Here is a 21,752-nt window from a genome sequence, read left to right on the forward strand (position 1 = left end):
AGTAGTACTGAGACTTTTCAGGAGATCCTAAGATTTTAAACACTCCCTGTTGTATGTTGTGATTCGCTTAAGTTCTGTTTTCCTTGTCTGTTTTCTTGTAGAATCTTTAGATGACTTGACTAATCTGGTGGTAAAGTTATTTTCTGAAGTAGAGAACAAAAATGTTCCATTGCCAGAATTTCCTGAACACCCTTTCCAAGAAGAACATCTTAAAGTAAGTGCATAAATTTTGGTATTTTGTCTTCTTAATTTATGGACATAATATATACCTAGTTTACCATAGAATAGGTGAAAATTTTGGGAGGTTTCATTATTTATTTATTTTTTTTATTTTTTTTTGTGTGTGGAAACAGAGTCTTGCATTGTCACCCAGGCTGGAATGCAGTGGTACGATCATGGCTCACTGAAGCTTCAACCTCCCTGGCTCAATTGATCCTCCCACCTCAGCCTTCTGAGTAGTTGGGACTACAAGCACACACTACCACACCTGGCTAATTTTTGTATTTTTAGTAGAGACAGGGTTTCACCATGTTGCCTTGACTGATCTCAAACTCTTGATCTCAAGTGGCCCACCTGTCTCAGCCTCCCAAAATGCTGGGATTACAGGTGTGAGCCACTGCACCCAGCCCCTGTATAGTTTTTTCTGTTTGTTTCTGTTTTTGGTTTTTTTGACACGGAGTCTCACTCTGTTGCCCAGGCTGGAGTGCAGCGGCGGGATCTTGGCTCCCTGCAACCTCTGCTTCCCGGGTTCAAGCAATTCTTCTGCCTCAGCCTCCTGAGTAGCTGGAACTATAGGTGCATGCCACTGTGCCCAGCTAATTTTTGTATTTTTAATAGAAATGGGGTTTCACCATGTTGGCCAGGCTGAGGTCGAACTCCTGACCTCAGGTGATCTGTCTGCCTCAGCCTCCCAAAGTGCGAGGATTATAGGTGTGAGCCACCGCACCTGGCCCCCATGTGGTTTTAAATATTTGTCAGGATAATAAGATCAATCTCACATTTATTAGGATCCTGAATCACCAAAAACATATCAATATGTTCTGGTCTTTACATGCTAAAAGTAGTTTTGGTAGCTGTAGTCTTAATAGACTGTTGAAGCTGTTACCCTGTACCTGAAGATAAGCATTCAAAACCATTAATATTTAGCTGCATGGTTCAGGGGGTCAAACATGGACTATATACCAACTGTAATGAAATTCCACTAGGAGAGTGCTGAGTCATTTATTTCTTTGTGGTCAGTGTATCATTTTCTGTGGCAATTGATTTGCTCTTAAATTTGGGATTCTCCCATGAAAATCATTCTTCATAGTTTAGAAATATTTTCTTCAGTAGGAGTTGTATATAGCTAATGTCTGTGATTTGTTTTCTCCAGCAACTTTACAAAATAGTACCCATTAAAGATATTAGGAATCTCTATGTGACATTTCCCATACCTGACCTTCAGAAATACTACAAATCAAATCCTGGTCATTATCTTGGTCATCTCATTGGGCATGAAGGTCCTGGAAGTCTGTTATCAGAACTTAAATCAAAGGGTAAGTCTCCTGGGCAGCAGCTTCTGAGTGTCCACCACATCTTTTCACTCTGGCTCTCATTTTCTCCTGAATATTGTCCTATGAAGGAACATTCTTAGATGTGACCATTTTGGGTTAGTGAGTGAGGTGGTGGTTGTTGGCATGCTGTTGTCTTTTTTTTTTTTTCTTTTTTAGATAGAGATGCAGTTTCGCCATTTTGCCTAAGCTAGTCTCAAACTCCTGGTCTCAAGCGATCCGCCCATCTTGGCCTCCTAAAGTGCTGGGATTACAGGCATGAGCCACCGCGCCCAGCCAGTAGTCTACTCTTGACTGGGAATTCATTTGAGGAATCTTCAGGAAAGCCCCCACTTCTGCACCATCTCAAACTGCTTTTCTGAACTGATTTTTTTTTTTCCCAATCTTTTTGCGAGAGGTTCATTCTGATATCTTAGGAACATACAGTATGAATTTTTAAAATTTTTCTTATCTTCAAGGAAGCCACATATGCAATCAATCATGTTGATTTCCTTTGAATGTTGCAGGCTGGGTTAATACTCTTGTTGGTGGGCAGAAGGAAGGAGCCCGAGGTTTTATGTTTTTTATCATTAATGTGGACTTGACCGAGGAAGGATTATGTAAGTATTGATTCACCTTTTACTTTTGAATGAAAATTTACTTTCTATGATGTTTTTTAACTTCTTCATGCTGTGGATCTGTTTTATGTTGAAAGCTATAACACTTTAATTCATACAACTTATCCATTGTATTTTTCATATGTAACTTGGCCTTTGTTTCCTGGATGATTCTTCCCCCCTTGACAACTGATCATTATGTTGCACTTGTTAAATGTGGACTTGGCTTTTTATTTGCTCATTTACTGCCCCAATACCCTTTCTGTCACATATCCCTGAGCCCAGAGGGCCATGTATGTGGGACACCTAAAACCAGTCTCAGGGAGGTGAAGACTGCATTTTCTAAGAGGGACCGTCTTCCACTTACCTGACTTTACCTTAGGAGTGAGCTCACTGCTTTGAAGGATTCAAGGACTGAATGGTTTTTAAGTGTGCCCCTTTTTTCCAGTACATGTTGAAGATATAATTTTGCACATGTTTCAATACATTCAGAAGTTACGTGCAGAAGGACCTCAAGAATGGGTTTTCCAAGAGTGCAAGGTACTTTTGTTTCACCAAAATTTTTCTTAAGGAATCTATTTTTCAAGAACAAATACATGTGAATTAATTTAAATTTAGGCCCAGTTAAACTTTTAAAGTTTTTTTCCTAATTGAACTCTAAAATTTTGCAATGTATAATAGTATTAGTTAAGGCTTAGTTGTACTAGTCTGATTTGCTACTTGGGGCACAACTAAGGGGAAAGGCATCGTGTAGCCCTTTTTAGGATGGAAAGGGGAAAAAATCAAATGCTTTTCCATCGCTCAGAAGAAAATCAGCAGTTTCTTGAGCTGGAATCTGTCAGGGATTATGTTACTCCCTGCCTGAAGCTGCATGAGCTCTGTCATTTTCAGATCTTTAAATCTGTAGCAAACTCTCAAAGGAGTAATGAATTGCTTTATGTATGATTGTGTTATTAAAAGTGATTTTATTATTGTATGTATGGGAAGAGCCTGGCTTTTTTTTTTTTTTTTTTTTGCATAAAACAAATGGTGTTTGTCTTTCAAATTTTTAAAAGCTTTTTAAAACGGGTTTTTAAAAATATGTGCTTTAAAGCCTATCGAGATTCTCAAATGTATTTTAGTATGAGAAACATCCTTTTTAACTAGATAAAAGTTTAAAGGTATAATCTCTGCTTCTGAAAATTATGACAATAACTCCTAATCTGGGTGCTGTTCTCTGAATGAGTCACCAAAATCATCTATGGTGGAATTGTTGGATCTTACAAGGTTCTTTCACACGGTTTTTCTAAATTCTTTGGCTACTAGTTTCAACAACTTAGGCTATCGAGCCATATCCTGTATTTGTTATTTTCATTGAAAATTGTTTACCTATTTTGCTTTTGGTTTTAAGCCTAGATTGATGGATTAAATTTTATACACATTAAGAAATTTTTTAAATATTCTATACATTTCTAAATCAAGCATAGCCATTTTTTCAGAAAGTGTGATAAAGTTATATATGGAGTAGAAAGCTTATAGTGCAAGCCAAACACTAAAAAAAAAAAAAAAGTTTCTAAATAAGGGTGGACATATCTAATTGGATTAACTTTCTATTTTAGGACTTGAATGCTGTTGCTTTTAGGTTTAAAGACAAAGAAAGGCCACGGGGCTATACATCTAAGATTGCAGGAATATTGCATGTAAGTTTGTTGTTATTTTACTGTATACATTGCTGTGTAGAGTATTTCAGCAATCTTGCATATATTTTCAGTAATAAGTGAATGATTAAAATTGAAGCTGAGGTATAAAGCTTTCAACTTTGTAGCAACAGGGCAAATGTTGATGTCAGGATATGTTTAAAATCTTAATTTTCATCATCCTGAAATTTATTTTCTGTAATATTTTTATTAAATATGAATTTTGCTTATTGGCTTTAAATATATTTCAGTTCTACAGCATGTCAAGTGCTACTTATGTGAAAGCTATTGATCATTTACTTTTTTTTAATTTCCATTGCTACCATCCTAGTCTGAGCTATCATCATTTCTTGCTTGGGCTAACATGATAGTCTTTTACCTGTGATCCCTATTTTCCTCTTGGTCCCCATTGTAGTTTATTTTTCCAGCCTCGTGATCTTTTGAAAACTAAAATCTGAATGTTTCACTCCTCTGTTTAAATTCCTTCAGTGGTTTCCCAACAGAGTTGGCATAAAATGCAAAATTTTCCTTGGCCTACAAGGTGATGTGGCCCCAGCCTATCTGGCCATCTTCTATACCACTGTCCAGCCCACCTCTCCCATTTGCATTCCACTCCAACTGTACTGGCTCTCTAATTTTCAAGCATTAAGTTTATTCCTCCCCCATTGCTATTTTCTCTACATGAAACACTGTTCTATCTGATCTTTTCCTGGCTAGGTTCTTATCATTTGAGTCTCCACTCAGAGTTCTTCTCCTCAGACCTTCTCTGACCTCCCAATCTAAAATAATGCCCCTGCCCCTTTTTTTATTGTTTTCATAGCATCTCTCACTAGTATTACAATATTTGTTTATTGTCTGCCTCCCTCCCAATTACAATGTCTGTGTGCTTCTTGGAGGGCAAAGGATTTCATGTGTCTTACCTACTGTTGTATCCATAGTGTGTGGAACAGTGTCTGGCACAGAGTAGATGTTCATTAAATATTTATTGGATGAATGAATCAGTCAGTGTGTCTCAGTATATTGGAAGCTGCTCTTACCAAAAAGCATCTTCTGCATTGTTTTTCTACACTGGCCAAAAATATAAGCCATTTTTTTTTCCACAATGGCTTCCTAAATGCTTGTCTAATTTGTTTCACAGAAATTTAGGAGGAAATTCTGTTCATAAAAATGTGTGTACTTTATATTTTAAAAATCCTGTAGGTGTCAGCTTTTCATTATCAAATTTTCTTCATTAACAAGTACTCAATTTTTAACCAGAAATATTCATGGTTTTCCCTGAAAGAAATGTGATTTTGCTCTCTATAATGGAAGTATGTTTGGGGATTAACAGTATATTTGGCAGAATCATCAAACAATATGAAACTGCTTAACAATGTGGTAGGAAAGAGAAAACAATTTAGGGCTACAGAAAATTTTTCCAGTGGAGTAAAATTTAATTGAAGAGAGAAAGGGTATACAGTAGTGAATTTAATGTGTTACATATCTGCTTTAATAAACTATGTAGTAGCTTTGTATATTTTATTTATTTATACTTTCCTTTTTAAAAGTATTATCCCCTAGAAGAGGTGCTCACAGCGGAATATTTACTGGAAGAATTTAGACCTGACTTAATAGAGATGGTTCTCGATAAACTCAGACCAGAAAATGTCCGGTGAGTCACCATACAGATTTTACTATTATACACTAAATTTTCAGTAATGATTAGAATCTGAAAAGATTTGAAATTGTGAATAAAATGCTTTTAAACATTTTATCAAGCATTATAAAAGTAGACAATAGTATAATGAAGCAACACCAAGCTTCAACCATTGATACATGGCCAGTCTTTTTTATCTATACCCATCCCTCTTCAGTCATCCCCCTTCCACTCTAAATTATTTTGAGGCAATATCTCTAAAAGATGAGGACATTTTTAAAAACAAATATGATTTCATTATCATAAATAAAATAGAATAGTAACCTGTCTTAACCTGGCTTTATTCTAACTCAAACGCCCAAGTATCAGCCCACCTATCTGACTCATATAAGCAAGTGAAGGCACCCTCTTTTTCTTAAGCCACAGTAAAGATTACAATCTCAGAATCCTCCTGATTGACCAGTGGTTAACCAGGAAATCAAAAGTCCAAACTCTTATAGTAGCAGAGGTATTCTTGCTAGAGGAAAGTAGTCCTTAAAGTGCTTGTGAGCCACCACATGATATTCCTCCCTTAAAACTGAATTTCATCTATATTTTCTAAAGTCAAATGATAGAGGGAATATAATTGAATGACACGTTTTACATTTTTAATTTTTCTCTGTTAGGGAAGTATTTGTGAAATTCTACTGGCAATTTGGTTATTGAGTAAATAAGTTTTTTGGAACAGTTGTTTTATGAATAAGATCAACAATGTGATAGAACTTTTTGAAGAAAAAAATCTTTTTGGGCTGGGCGCGGTGGCTCCCGCCTGTAATCCCAGCACTTTGGGAGGCCAGGGCGGGCGGATCACCTGAGGTCGGGAGTTCGAGACCAGCCTGACCAACATGGAGAAACCCCGTCTCTACTAAAAATAGAAAATTAGCCAGGCATGGTGGCATGCAACTGTAATCCCAGCTACTCGGGAGGCTGTAGCAGGAGAATCACTTGAACCCAGGAGGTGGAGGTTGCTGTGAGCCAAGATCATGCCGTTGCACTCCAGCCTAGGCAACAAGAGTGAAACTCCGTCTCAAAAAAAAAAAAATTTTTTTTGACAGAACTATCCTATCAGAGTCTTTTCCTAGTTACCATTGTTCGAACTTTTCCAGACATATTATCAAAGATTCATTAGCAATAATTGTATATATATGACTTGCACTATACTGTTTAGGTTGAGAACAATAATTAATGTCTTCTAATGTTCAGGTGGGCTTGGCCTATCTATTGGCACTCCTAGGTGGTTGGTGGACTCGGGTGACTTTCTTCTAGAAAATACTATTAGCCAGATTTTACCTGACCTCATGCTACGATTCAGCTAAATATTCTATTTTTGGGGAAGCCAAGGCAGAGGAGGATCACTTGAGCCTAGGAGTTTAAGACCAGCCTGAGCAGCATAGTGAGACCCCATTTCTATTTTTAAAAGTTTTAATGATTTTTTATATTATGATACAGTGTTTGGATGAGTACAGATAATTATCTAGCTTCAGGAACAATTTTTTATAGAGATAGGGTTTCACTGTGTTGCCCAGGTGGATCTCAAACTCCTGGCCTCAAGCAATCCAGTTTAGCCCCCCAAAGTGCTGGGTTTACAGCCATGAGCCACTGTGCCCAGCCTAGAATTTTGTTTTCTTTTCTTTTTTCTTACTGAGCCTAGAATTTTTAAATTGGAATAAGATACCATGGTTTTGAGGTTTAAAAAATATATTAAGTGTCAAAATTTAGAAATCTTTTTCAATGAAAATAACATATGAAATTATTTAGAAATTAAATTTCTGGTTTGAGGTACCCAGTAGGTTACAATGTTTCCTACGCAGTTTCTTGCCAATATTTTAAGTTCTCATTTATTGCCTAATCCTTAATTACTCAAGAATTGATTATGATACAGAAAATCATACTGAAAAACTAGGTGAAGTTACTGACAGCTGTGAATTCATTAGAGATTGCTGAGTTGATCATTCTGCCTTTAACAGCAAATGCTCTTTTTCAACTCTAGATAATTTACTGAGGAATTGAAAAATGAAGAAATTGTTCCTTTTCCATTCAGTGAACAACAGAGAAAGTTGTAGATTAAATATTTGTATAACGCAATAGCTAAGTTATTCATGCCTGACGTAGTCTAGTGGGGGATGCCGAGATATAGTTCACATAATTTAAATGGTTTAAAGTGATATATGCACTGATACACATAATTGCGTATGTAGAAAATCCTAAGGAATCTACTTTCCCCTGCAAAAATCTGGAACTAATAAGTGAATTCAGCACAGTCACAGGTTGCAAGGTCAATATGCAAAAATCAATTGCATATCTATATACAGCAACAAAAAAATAGAAAATTAAAAGAAGTATTTACAATAGCAACAAAAGCATAATATTACTAGGAATGAGTTTAACCAAAGATAAGCAAGACTTATACATAAAAAACTAAAAACAGTAGAAGAGAGCAAATAGTAGCCAAGAAAAATGAAAGAAGACCTAAATAAATAGAGAAGCATACTATAGTCATACATTAGGAGACTTGATATTATTAATATGTTAGTTCTCTCCAATCTGATTCGTAGACTCAATGTAATCATAACCAAAATCCTGTTAGGCTGTTTTTCTTTTTCTTTTTTTTATTCATTTATTTAGGGACAGAGTCTTGCATTGTCACCCAGGCTGGACTGTAGTGGCGGGATCATAGCTCACTGCAGCCTTGACCTCTTGGGCTTAAGTGATCTCCTGCATCAGCTTCCTGAGTAGCTGGGACTGTGGGTGCAAGCCACTGTACCTGTTTATTTATTATTACTTTTTTTGAGATGGAGTTTCACTCTTGTCACCCAGGCTGGAAGTGCAATGGTGCGATCTCGGCTTACTGCAACCTCCGCCTCCCAGATTCAAGCAATTCTCCTACTTCAGCCTCTTGAGTAGCTGGGATTGCAGGCACCTGCCACCACACCTGGCTAATATTTTTTATTTTTAGTAGAGATGAGGTTTCACCATGTTGACCAGGCTGGTCTCGAACTCCTGACCTCAGGTGATCCGCCCACAGCCTCCCAAAGTGCTGGAATTACAGGCATGAGCCACCGTTCCTGGCCTTTTTTCTTCTTTTCTTTTTCTTTTTCTTTTTTTTTTTAGACGGAGTCTCGCTGTGTCACCAGGCTGGAGTACAGTGGTGCAATCTCGGCTCACTGCAACCTCTGCATCCCGGGATCAAGCGATTCTCCTGCCTCAGCCTCCCCAGTAGCTGTAACTACAGGCACATGCCACCACGCCCAGCTAATTTTTGTATTTTTAGTAGAGACGGGGTTTCACCATGTTGGCCAGGATGGTCTCGATCTCTTGACCTCATGATCTGCCTGCCTTGGCCTCCCAAAGTGCTGGGATTACAGGCGTGAGCCAATGCACCTGGCTTTTTTTTTTTTTTTTTAAAGACAGAGTCTTGCTCTGTTGCCCAGGCTGGAGTGATCTTGGCTCACTGCAACCTCCTCCTCCTGGGTTTAAGCAATTCTCATGCCTCAGCCTCCCAAGTAGCTGGGATTATAGGCATGTGCCACCAATGCCCAGCTAATTTTTTAATTTTTTTGTAGAGATAGAGTCTCACTATGTTGCCCAGATTAGTCTCAAACTCCTGAGCTCAAATGATCCTCCCACCTCAGCCTTCCAAAGTGCTGGGATTACAGGCATGTGCCACTGCACCTGGCCTTTTTTTTCTTTTTTCTTTCTTTCTTTTTTTTTTTTTTTCTGAGACATGGTCTCACTCTGTCGCCCAGGCTGGAGTGCAGTGGTGCGATCTCAGCTCACTGAAACCTCTGCCTCCCAGGTTCAAGCAATTCTCTTGCCTCAGCCTCCCAAGTAGCTGGGATTACAGATGTATGCCACCACGCCCGGCTAATCTTTGTATTTTCAGTAGACATATGGTTTCACCATGTTGGCCAGGCTCTTTTTTCTTTTTTTAGAAATTGGTAAACTGATTCCAAAATTTATATGGACATACAAAGGACCTAGATAAGTCAGAACACTCCTGAAAAAAAAATCACCAAATGTGGGAGGAATTAAACCACTAGATTTGAGCACATTAGTATAAAGCTTCAGTAATTAAGACACTGTAGTATTGACATCATATGGATGGACAAAGAAATCATTGGAACAGAACAGAGTCCAGATATAGTTCCACACATATATGGTCAGTTGATTTTTTTGTTGTGGTTAAAAAACAACTTCCCTTTTCTCTCTGCCCTCTGATAATCACTATTCTACATTCTGTTTCTGTGGGTTTAACTACTTTTGATACCTAATGTAAGTAGAATCATACAACATATCTTTCTGTGCCTGGTTTATTTCACTTACTATAATGTCTTCAAGGTTCATCCATGTTGTAGCATATGACAGGATTCCCTTTCTTTTTAAGGCTAAATAGTGTTCCATTATATGTATGCACCATATATTCTTTATGCATTCATCTATCAGTCAGTTGGTTTTTGAGATGGAGTTTCGCTCTTGTTGCTCAGGCTGGAATGCTATGGTGCGATCTCAGCTCACTGCAACCTCCATCTCCCAAGTTTAAGCGATTCTCTTGCCTCAGCCTCCCTAGTAGCTGGGATTACAGGCACGCACCACCATGCCCGGCTAATTTTGTATTTTTAGTAGAGATGGGGTTTCTCCATGTTGGTCAGGCTGGTCTCGAACTCATGACCTCAGGTGATCCGCCATTGTCGGCCTCCCAAAGTGCTGGAATTAACAGGCATGAGCCACCGCACCCAGCCAGTCAGTTGATTTTATTTTTGAGAAGAGCATCAACATAATTGAGAGTGGAAAATCTTTTCAACAAATGGTGCTGTTCTACCAGCTGCATATCTATATGCAGAATGATGAAACTTGACCTTTACCTCATACTATTTATAAAATTTGAGATAGATCATAGACCTAAATATAAACACTTAATCTATAAAACTTCCAGAAAAAATAGGAAAATATCTTCAAAACCTTGAGATAAGCAAAGATTTCTTGGATAGAACATGAAAAGCAGTAACCACTAACAAAAACACATTGGCCGTGCACAGTGGTTCACGCCTGTAATGCCATGACTTTGGGAGGCATAGAGGGAGGATTGCTTGAGCTCAGGAGTTCGAGACCAGCCTGGGCAACATGATGAAACCCCATCTCTAAAAAAATGTGCAAATTAGCAGGGTGTGGTGGTGCGTGCCTGTAGTCCCAGCTACTCAGGAGGCTGAGGTGGAAGGATCGCTCGAGCCCAGGAGGTGGAGGTTGCAGTGGCCATGATCATACCACTGCACTCCAGCCTGGGCAACAGGGTGAGACCCTGTCTTAAAGAAGGCTGGACGCAGTGGCTCATGCCTATAATCCTAGCACTTTGGGAGACCGAAGTGGGTGGATCACCTGAGGTCAGGCGTTCGAGACCAGCCTGGCCAACATGGCAAAACCTCGTCACTGCCGTAATTCCAGCTACTTGGGAGGCTGAGGCAGGAGAATCGCTTGAACCTGGGAGCCGGAGGTTGCAGTGAGCCAAGATCACGCCACTTTACTCCACCCTGGGCAAAAGAGTGAAACTCCATCTCAAAAAAAAAAAAAAAAAAAAACCACCGATAAAATGGACTTCATCAATATTAAAAACTGCTCATTACATGATATATGCATTTACTTACATCGTTAAAATACATTGAAGAAAAATACCCAGAACACACACTAATTTTTACTTTACTTGCCACACTAGTTTTAATTTACTTGCCTTATTTAGGCAAGTAAAACAGTTTAAATATTTGTATTTTGCTCAGTGTACCTGTATTTCCAGGGGGAAAAAATCAGCCTAAATCCGGTTGAATTTTATCATATACCGTCTGCAAATAAAACCTCTTAGCAACATGAGGAGAAAGAGCTATAGATTTACCAACAGAACTCTTTAGACAATCTGTTTTCCAGGTTCAAGCAATTCTCTTGCCGCAGCCTCCCAGTAGCTGGGATAACATGCATGCGCCACCATGCCTGACTAATTTTTGGTTTTTGTTTTTTGAGATGGAGTTTCACTCTTGTTGCCTAGGCTGGAGTGCAATGGCACGATCTTGGCTCACTGCACCTCCGCCTCCTGGGTTCAGACAGTTCTCCTGCCTCAGCCTCCCAAGTAGCTGGGATTACAGGCGCCTGTCACCACGCCCAGCTAACTTTTTGTATTTTTAGTAGAGACGGGGTTTTGCTATGTTGGCCAGGCTGGTCTCGAACTCTTGACCTCAGGTGATCCACCTGCCTCAGCCTCCCAAAGTGCTGGGATTAGAGGTGTGAGCCACCATGCCCGGCCTGTATTTTTTTTTAGTAGAGACAAGATTTCACCATGTTGGCCAGGCTGGTCTCAAACTCCTGACCTCAAGTGATCCACCCACCCTGTCCTCCCAAAGTGCTGGGATTATAGGCATGAGCCACCATACCCGGCCTCACTAGACGATCTTTAAGATTCCTTCCAGTTACTAATTTTGTGTGGTTTTGTCACCTACTACTAGTCATAAGATCTTAGATACATCATTTTTTTCTTTCAATGTTTATTGAATCACTTACATGAAACCTCAGAGTTCACAGTCCTGAGAGGGGGACTTGTGAAAAGTTAACTTTATATAATGTCATGAATACTGGCTCTCATTTAATTTCCTTGAACCCTGCTCATCTGCAAAATGGGGATAGTGCTTTATATGATGTAAAATGATTTAGCAAACTCAAAAAGTGTTCTACAAACACAAGCTAATGCTATATTAAAGTTATACCATATAATAAGGATGTGCTTTTTCCTTTTTGTAAGAAAAAACCATGATTTAAATTATAATTCTTGCTGCTCTAGAGCCAGTAATTGACCCAGCAACACTTTGTAGGAGTGCATTTGCTGGAGCATATGTTTTGCTTTTGAAATTGCATATTTCTAAATTTGATATCTTATGCAATTAGAGTTAAATACCTCTTTTTACTCTCACATTTAAAGAGAAAGCACTTTTCCTCTACAGGATTGGTCTCTGTGACTGTTACAGTTGTAACTGCAGTAGGTCAGTGATACATGGTGCAAAACAGCCTGGGATAATATTGCCAGCTGCTAGGCCAGACTAGGGTGGCTCAAGGGTAAGATTACCTTCTTTAATACCCTCTGAGACAAGTTTAACATTGCAACCAGGTAGGGAAATAAACAGGAAACTCTTAAGAATGAAAGGAACCTTAGAGGCCATTTAATCCAACTCCTGTTAGGTATACACTGGCCCTCCATATCCACAGGGGATTGGTTCCAAGACCCCCATGGATATCAATATCTAAGGTGCTCAAGTCCCTTATATAAAATGGTGTAGTATGGTACTGTGTATCTGTTCTGCAGTATCCCAGCTAAATAGTTACCAGCTTCAGTTTAACTTCTTCCAAGGGTGGCGAACTCATTAAATACCAAGGTAGCCAGTTTCATTTTTGCCAGTCCTAATTGCTAGAAAATTATTTTGAATTTTGAAACTTGATTACCTGTTCGAAGGTGTTTACCTATTATTACTCCATGATCATTGTCACCCACCTCCCCCGATTCTATCATTTGGTGCCTGTTTTACCATATTAAATCTACAAAGACAGCTATAGAGTCTTTGTCATGTGCCTTCCTTTAGTCATAAATAATTCCATTTATTTGGGAGAAGTTATTCTTAATTAGTCCATGAAAGTCCTAGTGATAACGACAGTCTTCTTGTCTAATGTTTGACAGTCTGACAGTTAACTGTAGAATTTTGTCAGGGATCAATTCCTAATTTACTGGCTTATGGTGTTCAGGCTTCACTCCTTTTTTCCTTTTTGAAAGTTACAGCATTTGCCCATCTCCATCTCCAGTTTTCTGCCTCATCTCGTGTTCTCCAGCATTTCTAAAAGATGATGGACAATGATTCTGTTAGGATTTGGTAGTCGCCTAAGCATTAGAAATTGTGACTCATCTATGTTTGGAGATGTGATTTCTCCTTTTTTATTTTTATTTTTTTTGAGACAGAGTCTTGCTGTGTTGCCCAGGCTGGAGTGCAATGGCACAATCTCGGCTCACTGCAACCTCTGCCTCCTGGGTTCAAAGGATTCTCCTGCCTCAGCCTCCCGAGTAGCTGGCATTACAGGCGCCTGCTACCATACCTGGCTAATTTTTGTATTTTTAGTAGAGATAGGGTTTCACCATATTGGCCAGGCTGGTCTTGAACTCCTGACCTCAAGTGATCCACTGGCCTCAGCCTCCCAAATTGTTGAGATTACAGGCGTGAGCCACCACAACTGGCTAGAGAGGTGGTTTCATACTTGGCTCATTCACCTATCTTCAACTCCTTTTTTCTGTGTTTGGTCCACCTGTACAGTTTAAAGACCCATGTTTATTTCAAAGACAAGGTAAATAAGAGAGGAGTAGTCCTGCCATCTGTTAACATGAGATTATCTGATTACATTTTGCTATAGGTCATGTGTCCTATTAAATTATGAGTTTCTTCTAAATAGGAACTATATTTTGTCCTTCCCAGAATTTGACCTGGTAAGAACTCAGTAAAAGTTGACTGAATTTTCTAAACTTTAAGCCTAATCTTTCATGACTTTTTTCTTACTTTAAGAAACACTTTAGGCCAGGCGTGGTGGCTCATGCCTGTAATCCCAGCACTTTGAGAGGCTGAGGCAGGTGGATCATCTGAGGTTGGGTGTTCAAGACCAGCCTGACCAACATGGTGAAACTCCATCTCTACTAAAAACACAAAAATTAGCTGGGCGTGGTGGCAGGCACCTGTAATCCCAGCTACTCAGAAGGCTGAGGCATGGAAATCACTTGAACCCAGGGGGCGGAGGTTGCAGTGAGCCAAAATCATGCCACTGCACTCCAGCCTGGGGGATAGAGCGAGACTCTGTCTCAAAAAAAAAAAAAAAACACTTAAAAAAATGGTTTTTAGCATTTTTCATGAGCCTCAAATCCTTTAGCACTTTAGCTTTCCTATCACTATTTAAGTAGATTTTTGAGTCTCATCAATAGATTTTTTTTTCAACTTTCTGTCTTTTCTGTGTATCCTTTAAAAATCTAATTTGATATCATGATAGTGTAGAATTTTACTAGTGGAAGGAGAGGGTTCATCTAATTTGAATCCCTATTTAAAAATTAATGAGGCCGGGTGTGGTGGCTCATGCCTGTAGTCCCAGCACTTTAGGAGGCCAAGGTGGGTGGATCACTTGAGGTCAGGAGTTGGAGACCAGCCTGGCCAACATGGCGAAACCCTGTCTCTATTAAACATACAAAAGACCCGGTGCAGTGGCTCATGCCTCTAATCCCAGCACTTTGGGAGGCCAAGGTGGGCGGATCACAAGGTCAGGAGTTTGAGACCAGCCTGGCCAAATAGTGAAACCCTGTCTCTACTAAAAATACAAAAATTAGCCAGGCATGGTGGTGTGTGCCTGTAGTCCCAGCTACTCGGGAGGCTGAGGCAGGAGAATCGCTTGAACCCAGGAGGTGGAGGTTGTGGTGAGCCAAGATCGCGCCACTGCACTCCAGCCTTGGCAACGGAGTGAGACTCCATCTTAAAAGAAAAAAAAAAAGCCGGGTGTGGTGTAATCCTAGCTACTGTGGAAGCTGAGGCGGGAGAATCACTTGAACTCAGGAGGTGGAGGTTCCAGGGAGCTGAGATCACACCACTGCACTCCAGCCTGGGCGACAGAGCAAGACTCCATCTCAAAAAAAAAAGAAAAATTAAAAATTAATGAAACTGAAGTTTAGAGAGGCTAAATGGCTTGTGCCTAACTTAGATCTGTGATTTTGGCAAGATTTCAAAGAAAGTGATTCAGAGTATCTGCCAGAATCCCAGTTTCTTATTGCCAGGTCTGTGCCCTTTCCTCTAATTGTTTGAATTAATCACAATTACCTATGAAGCCTCTTCTCATTCTTTGGATGTCTTTTCCCTATTCTGTGTCAGGGATCATTTGTAAAAATCTCAGGAGAATTTATTTTTTGGGAACCATATTGCCTTTTCATGTCTGTAGTCAGGAGACCTTTTGTTTCCAGATGAGTTCAATCCAGCTTCGACAGCTGCATTCCCCCCAAACATTTTTAAATGTACTTGAAGTCAACAGCATTCATTCTAGCCCACTGTTTCCTTTTCTTGCTGTTGTAAGTTTTAGTATGAAAAGATTGTGTTTTCTCATGTTTCATTTTTTAATTTCTTTCTTTTTCTTTAAATAGAGACAGGGTCTTACTGTATTGCCCAGGCTTGCCTTGAACTCCTGGGCTCAAGTGACCCACCCGCCTTGGCCTCCCAAAGTGTTGGGATTACAGGCTTGAGCCACTATGCCTGGCCTGTTCTCTTCATTTCTAAGGATCACATCATTACCATATTGGCAGCCTTTTCTTCCCCCACACTCTAGCCACATTAAAAAAAAAAAAAAAAAAAAACTGGGCTGGGCATGGTGGCTCGTGCCTGTAATCCTAGCACTCTGGGAGGCCAAGGTGGGAGGATTGTTTGAGCTCAGGAGTTTGAGACCAGCCTGGGCAACGTGGTGAGACCTCATTTCTACCAAAAAAAAAAAAAAAAAATTGGCTGGGTATGGTGGTATATGCCTGTAGTCCCAGCTACTTGAGAGACTGACGCAGGAGGATCACTTGAGCACAGGAGATCAAGGTATGATCACACCACTGTACAAGACCCTATCTCAAAAAAAGGAAACCCTATTTTTTGGTATAATTAGATTTTCAGCAGATGGTCTAAAATGCTACAATATTTGTACTAGTTTTTCTCAACTGTCTGCGGTTGTGTATACCGTGGGTATCTGTACTTCAATTATTGTGACCTCTTCTCCTAATTCAAGTGCTCTTCCCTGTACTTTCACACTCTGGTTCATAGGTATCTATATGGGTTTGATGTGTGTATACTCTGTCTCTACCGTTATTTTCTTCCCTGTCTTTATTTATTACCTCATACATACCCTTTCATTGTATATTTCAATCTGGAATTCCTTAATGATATACTAACTCTTGGTCTGCAAAGGTATCTCTTTTTGTTAGTCTGGTATTTGATCTGTGCCTAGTGTGAGGAACTGTGCTTGTCTGTTTCCTTATAATAACATTTCAAATGTTACCCATACACCTCACTTTGGTATATAGCTATCCAAATCCCTAAGGACTATACTTGATGAGTCTGCCTTTTTCCCCTCCTTTTTTTTAACCTGAGCATTACTGCACAGTCTCAGTGTCTGCTTTCTGTGTCAGATAGTCATCCTCCAGAGCATCTGGCTTGGCAGCTTGTTTACTTTCTCTCTCAGAACTGTGTTTAAGGTTTTCTTGTTTCAGAGGGCAAGTCCACTCCACTCCAGCCTGGGTGTCAGAGTGAGACCCTGTCTCTAAAAAAAAAAAAAAGAAATCAAGCGTTTCATGGAAGAGTAGATGGGAAGACCATCTACCAGATTCTTCTACTTAATATATTTTTTAGAAGTCTCCTTGAGAATCAATCCATTCATTGTCTGAGAAATCAACAAAAGTGGAAGCCCGAGTTCCTAGGCCTGAGTCTTCGTAGGCTCTGTCATGTATTGAATGCCCTTAAGAGATACCATACACCCTTCATATAGCTATATGATTTCTGTGAACTCTGTACACACCTCAAACGGGATTCTTGAACTACCAACATGCATCACTTCCTTCTGACGCAATAATAGAACTCTTTCATCTGTCAAACCCTCTGATTCCTCTGTATCTTTCTCTGGAACGTATTCTTATTTAGCATGTTTTCTAGAACTGGTAGTGGTTAATGACAGATAGGCCAGATCAGGAACACCTACAGCTGGAAGATTAGTGAGTCATACTGACAGGTGAGTCAGCTTGCTTTAGGATATCTACCGAAAAACAGATAACAAGACCAAGTCCAGTCAGCCAGGTAGAGTATTTTGTCTAGAATGAATAAAAAATAGACGGTAGTTCAGACTACTAAAGTTGAAGTTGGGGAGGTTCAACGAGGGGCAGGTATTTGCAACAGAGATTGGGATTCTCAAAATGGGTGAGTATCATCAGAGGGGAGTTTTGATTGCAAGTACTAAGCTTTCAGCTGTGAGGCCAACATTCAGAGGCTAGAATCAAACCTCTGGGGGGTAGGTGAGAACAAGCAGGAACGGATATGGACCTAATTATTTGAATTGGGAATTGGGACTTAAGGGAGAAGTGGAACCAATAGCAGGACTGACTTTACACCAAGTTGCCCAAGCTAATTGGCTAGAATTCCTTGACCCACAAGATTCAAAATAGGATTGGTCCCAGCCTGTGGTTGAGTCCACTGGTGGAGGTGTAATGATTCCAACTTCAATGATTAAAAGGCAGTAGAGGTGGAGTGTCCCTGATAGTGCTACACAGGGATGGCTTAGAGTTCCACTGGTTCAGAACTTCTTTTGCTCCTCTAGTCTTGTCATTTTTTGTTCACTTATCTTTTGACATCACTTTACCTCTGCCTTCCCTCCTTGAACACTTTTTCTTTTCTTTTTTTTTTTTTTTTTTTTGAGACGGAGTCTCGCTCTGTCGCCCAGGGGGCTGGAGTGCAGTGGCGCAATCTCGGCTCACTGCAAGCTCCGCCTCCCGGGTTCACGCCATTCTCCCGCCTCAGCCTCCCGAGTAGCTGGGACTACAGGCACCCGCCACCACGCCCGGCTAATTTTTTGTATTTTTAGTAGAGACAGAGTTTCACCATGGTCTCGATCTCCTGACCTCGTGATCCGCCCACCTCGGCCTCCCAAAGTGCTGGGATTACAAGCGTGAGCCACCGCACCCGGCCTCTTTTCTTTTTTTTTGAGACAGAGTCTCGCTCTGTCTCCCAGGCTGGAGTGTAGTGGCACAATCTCGGCTCACTGCAAGCTCCGCCTCCCGGGTTCACGCCATTCTCCTGCCTCAGCCTCCCAAGTAGCTGGGACTACAGGTACCCGCCACCACGCCCGGCTAATTTTTTGTATTTTTAGTAGAGACGGGATTTCACCGTGTTAGCCAGGATGGTCTCGATCCCTTGACCTCGTGATGCGCCCGCCTCGGCCTCCCAAAGTGCTGGGATTACAGGCGTGAGCCACCGTGCCCGTCCTTGAACACTTTTTTCCATCTGACTTCTCTTCTGGGCTGTTTCTACTGTCGCATCAAAAAAAGCTTTTAGGCTGGGCACAGTGGCTGACACCTGTAATTCCAGCACTTTGGGAGGCTGAGGCAGGCGGATCACCTGAGGTCAGGAGTTCAAGACCAGCCTGGCCAACATGGTGAAACCCTGTCTGTACTAACAATACAAAAATTAGCTGGGCAAGGTGGCAGGCACCTGTAATCGCAGCTACTTGGGAGGCTGAGGCCAGAGAATTGCTTGAACCTGGGAGGCAGATGTTGCAGTGAGCCAAGATCGCACCATTGTACTCCAGCCTGGGTGGCAAGAGCAAAACTCCGACTCAAAAAAAAAAAAACAAAAACAAAAATTAGCCAGGCGTGGTGGCAGGCGCCTGTAATCCCAGCTACTTGGGAGGCTGAGGCAGGAGAATTCTTGAACCCGGGAGGCAGAGGTTACAGTGGTAGACATGTTTTGGTCTTGTCCCTTTCTCCCCTAGTAGCAGGAAGGCCTGTGTATTTGTAGTAGATATATTTGATGCTAGTCTCTGGCAGGGAGAAAAACATAGAGCACAAATGTAGCAAGCAATAATAAAAGTTTCTTGGGTATGTGTGTCACGTTTTTAAAACCTCTGGATGAGCCAACAGGTTTTGTTAGTCATTCCTGTTAATTCTGCACCTGAGATACTCCTAGGAAGGAGTACTTTTTTGCCTTTTTTTTTTTTTTTAAACAAGGTTTTGATTTGTCACCCAGGCTAGAGTGCAGTGGTGTGATTCTAGCCTACTGCAGCCTGAAACTCCTGGGCTCAAGCAATCCTCCCACCTCAGTTTCGCAAGTAGCTGGGACTATAGGTGCGTGCCACCCCACCTGGTTAATTATTAAAATTTTTTGTAGAGATGGGTCCCACTATTTTGCCCAGATTGCTCTTGAACTCCTGGGCTCAAGTGATCTTCCTGCCTCAGCCTCCTAAAGTGCTGGGATTTCAGGCATAAGCCACCACATCCGCAACTTCTTTGCTTTTTTTAGGACTGTTTTTTAACTGACTGTTTTTAACTGACCTTGTTACATTTTTTTCCCTTAGCTACTCTTCTTTTTAAATTTTAGTCAGTAGCAACCTAGAGGAATCTCTCCTGTGAGCACTTTTTCATACTAAAAATAATGGACTGTAACTAAAGGATGACAGGGACTATGATCAGAAACCTCTATTCATATATTGCTTGTTTGGACTAAGCATTACAGGATTTGCTGGGTCTTAAGAGGCCCAGCACATTCTTAGATATTATTTATATTGTCCTGAGTCAGGTTCTTTAAATTCATATATACAGTATGAGTTTATAGAGTTTTTTTTGTTTGTTTTTTCTATCTCTAGGGTTGCAATAGTTTCTAAATCTTTTGAAGGAAAAACTGATCGCACAGAAGAGTGGTATGGAACCCAGTACAAACAAGAAGCTATACCAGATGAAGTCATCAAGGTAGGGTTAACTCATCTATGAATAAGCCTGACATGTGAGGAATCACAAGAACATTGCTCCCTAGATCCACCAACTAAGGCCCCAGAGTGTGGAAGACTGATGACCTAGTGTTGTCTGTACCATCCTAAGAGAAATCAACAAGTAGATAGGGAGCTGGAGTTTAGCCTTTTCATGAAGACATGGTACTTTAGCCACCTTCTCATGTGTCTATCAAACCACCAGGGTTGTGCCTCATGCCATAAAAGGTAACTAAAGTGCACAGTACACGGGAACAGGCACCAGAAAGGCAAGAAGCGATGGAAGTAGGAAGCATGAGAGACCAATGCAAGGGCTCCAAAGAGCTCACAGTCTTGCTGTGAACACAGGCTGAGAGCAGGCTCCATCTTCACTTCAGGAGATGCTATGTTTTATGCCTCATGTTATAGCACCGTTGTTTTTGTCAACATAGGGGAATTATGATTTTCAGAACAGGTATGTTAAAACAATATTTTGTCCCATTCATCAGTAGTCAGGATTTTGCTTGTGAATGTTACCTACTTAACTAGTACTTTTTCCTTCTTTCTCTTTTGGTTCTCATTGGCTATGTGCCTTTGAGACTGGGTCCGTTATTCCTGGGAAAAGACCAGAAAACTTTACTCTGACTAGATTCTAATTAAACTTGAGTAATGGACATTTTAAAAATGTACCTGTGTAATGACATACAAAAAAAAGGAATTAGTTTAAAAAAGAAAATCATCACTGGTACTTCAGAGATCTCTGACATATTCATGATACAGAAGGAGATCGTTGAAGCCCTCCAGTGTGTGAAAATGTCCACCTCTCTAAACTGTGAGGAAAGCTGATCTTCCCATGAATTAGTGCTGGGTCTGAAATAGTCCTAAAACAAGAAAGAATCCCGCTGCTCACCAGACTCTGACCATAACAAACCTGCCTTGAATGGAAATTTTTTTTTTTTTTTTTCTTTTTTGAGATGCGGTCTCGCTGTGTCGCCAGGCTGGAGTACAGTGGCATAATCTTGGCTCACTGCAACCTCTGCCTCCTGGGTTCAAGCGATTCTCCTAGCTCAGCCTCCCAAGTAGCTGGGACTATAGGCGCATGCCACCACGCCCAGCTAATTTTTGTATTTTTAGTAGAGACAGGATTTCACCATGTTGGCCAGGATGGTCTCGATCTCTTGACCTTGTGATCCACCCGCCTTGGCCTCCCAAAGCACTGCGATTACAGCCGTGAGCCACTGTGCCTGGCTGGGAATTTTTTAAGAACACATCTATCTGGGAACTCAGTAGTGAAATTACTAAGTGTTTCCTAGTCCCTACTATTCAGCTGTTCTGGAAACCTAAGATACCACTTAAGAAATATGGCCAACGTCCCCAGTGCCGAAAGACACAAATGCAGGAACTAAGATAGAACCGTAAAATCTGCAAGGCTGTGCCATACCAGCTAGAGATCAAATTACTGAATCCAGAAATCCAGAATTATTGACAATCGGTTTTTTTTTTTTTTTTAAATAGACAGGGTCTTGCTCTGTTGTCCAGGCTGGTTGCTTTTTACTCCTGGCCAGTTGCTTTTTTTTTTTAATAATGAAAAGCCTTATAAATTAGGTTCAACAATCAGTGGCCTGTGATCTGTCCCACTTAGCTTTTGGAACTAGGACAGGAAACAGATCCAGTCTACTACAGGTTGTGTGAATCTCAACCTAAATCTCAACTTTGTTTTTTTTTTTTTTTT

General features: G+C 40.5%; 1 protein-coding gene across 6 annotated transcripts in view; it reads left to right on the plus strand.

Moving 5' to 3' along the window:
- IDE (insulin degrading enzyme) overlaps window positions 1-21,752 on the plus strand; it is a 121,013-nt gene that overhangs the window by 62,979 nt on the left and 36,282 nt on the right. For all 6 annotated transcript variants that reach the window (XM_032136691.2, XM_032136698.2, XM_032136705.2 and 3 more), the window contains 7 exons: window positions 102-214; window positions 1,373-1,535; window positions 2,057-2,149; window positions 2,595-2,686; window positions 3,745-3,825; window positions 5,370-5,473; window positions 19,922-20,024. In XM_032136691.2, coding sequence (XP_031992582.1) covers window positions 102-214; window positions 1,373-1,535; window positions 2,057-2,149; window positions 2,595-2,686; window positions 3,745-3,825; window positions 5,370-5,473; window positions 19,922-20,024 — 749 coding nt within the window. The remainder of the gene's footprint in view (window positions 1-101; window positions 215-1,372; window positions 1,536-2,056; window positions 2,150-2,594; window positions 2,687-3,744; window positions 3,826-5,369; window positions 5,474-19,921; window positions 20,025-21,752) is intronic.

This window comes from Hylobates moloch, unplaced genomic scaffold (genome assembly GCF_009828535.3).
Source record: "Hylobates moloch isolate HMO894 unplaced genomic scaffold, HMol_V3 SCAFFOLD_3, whole genome shotgun sequence".
NCBI lineage: Eukaryota > Metazoa > Chordata > Mammalia > Primates > Hylobatidae > Hylobates > Hylobates moloch.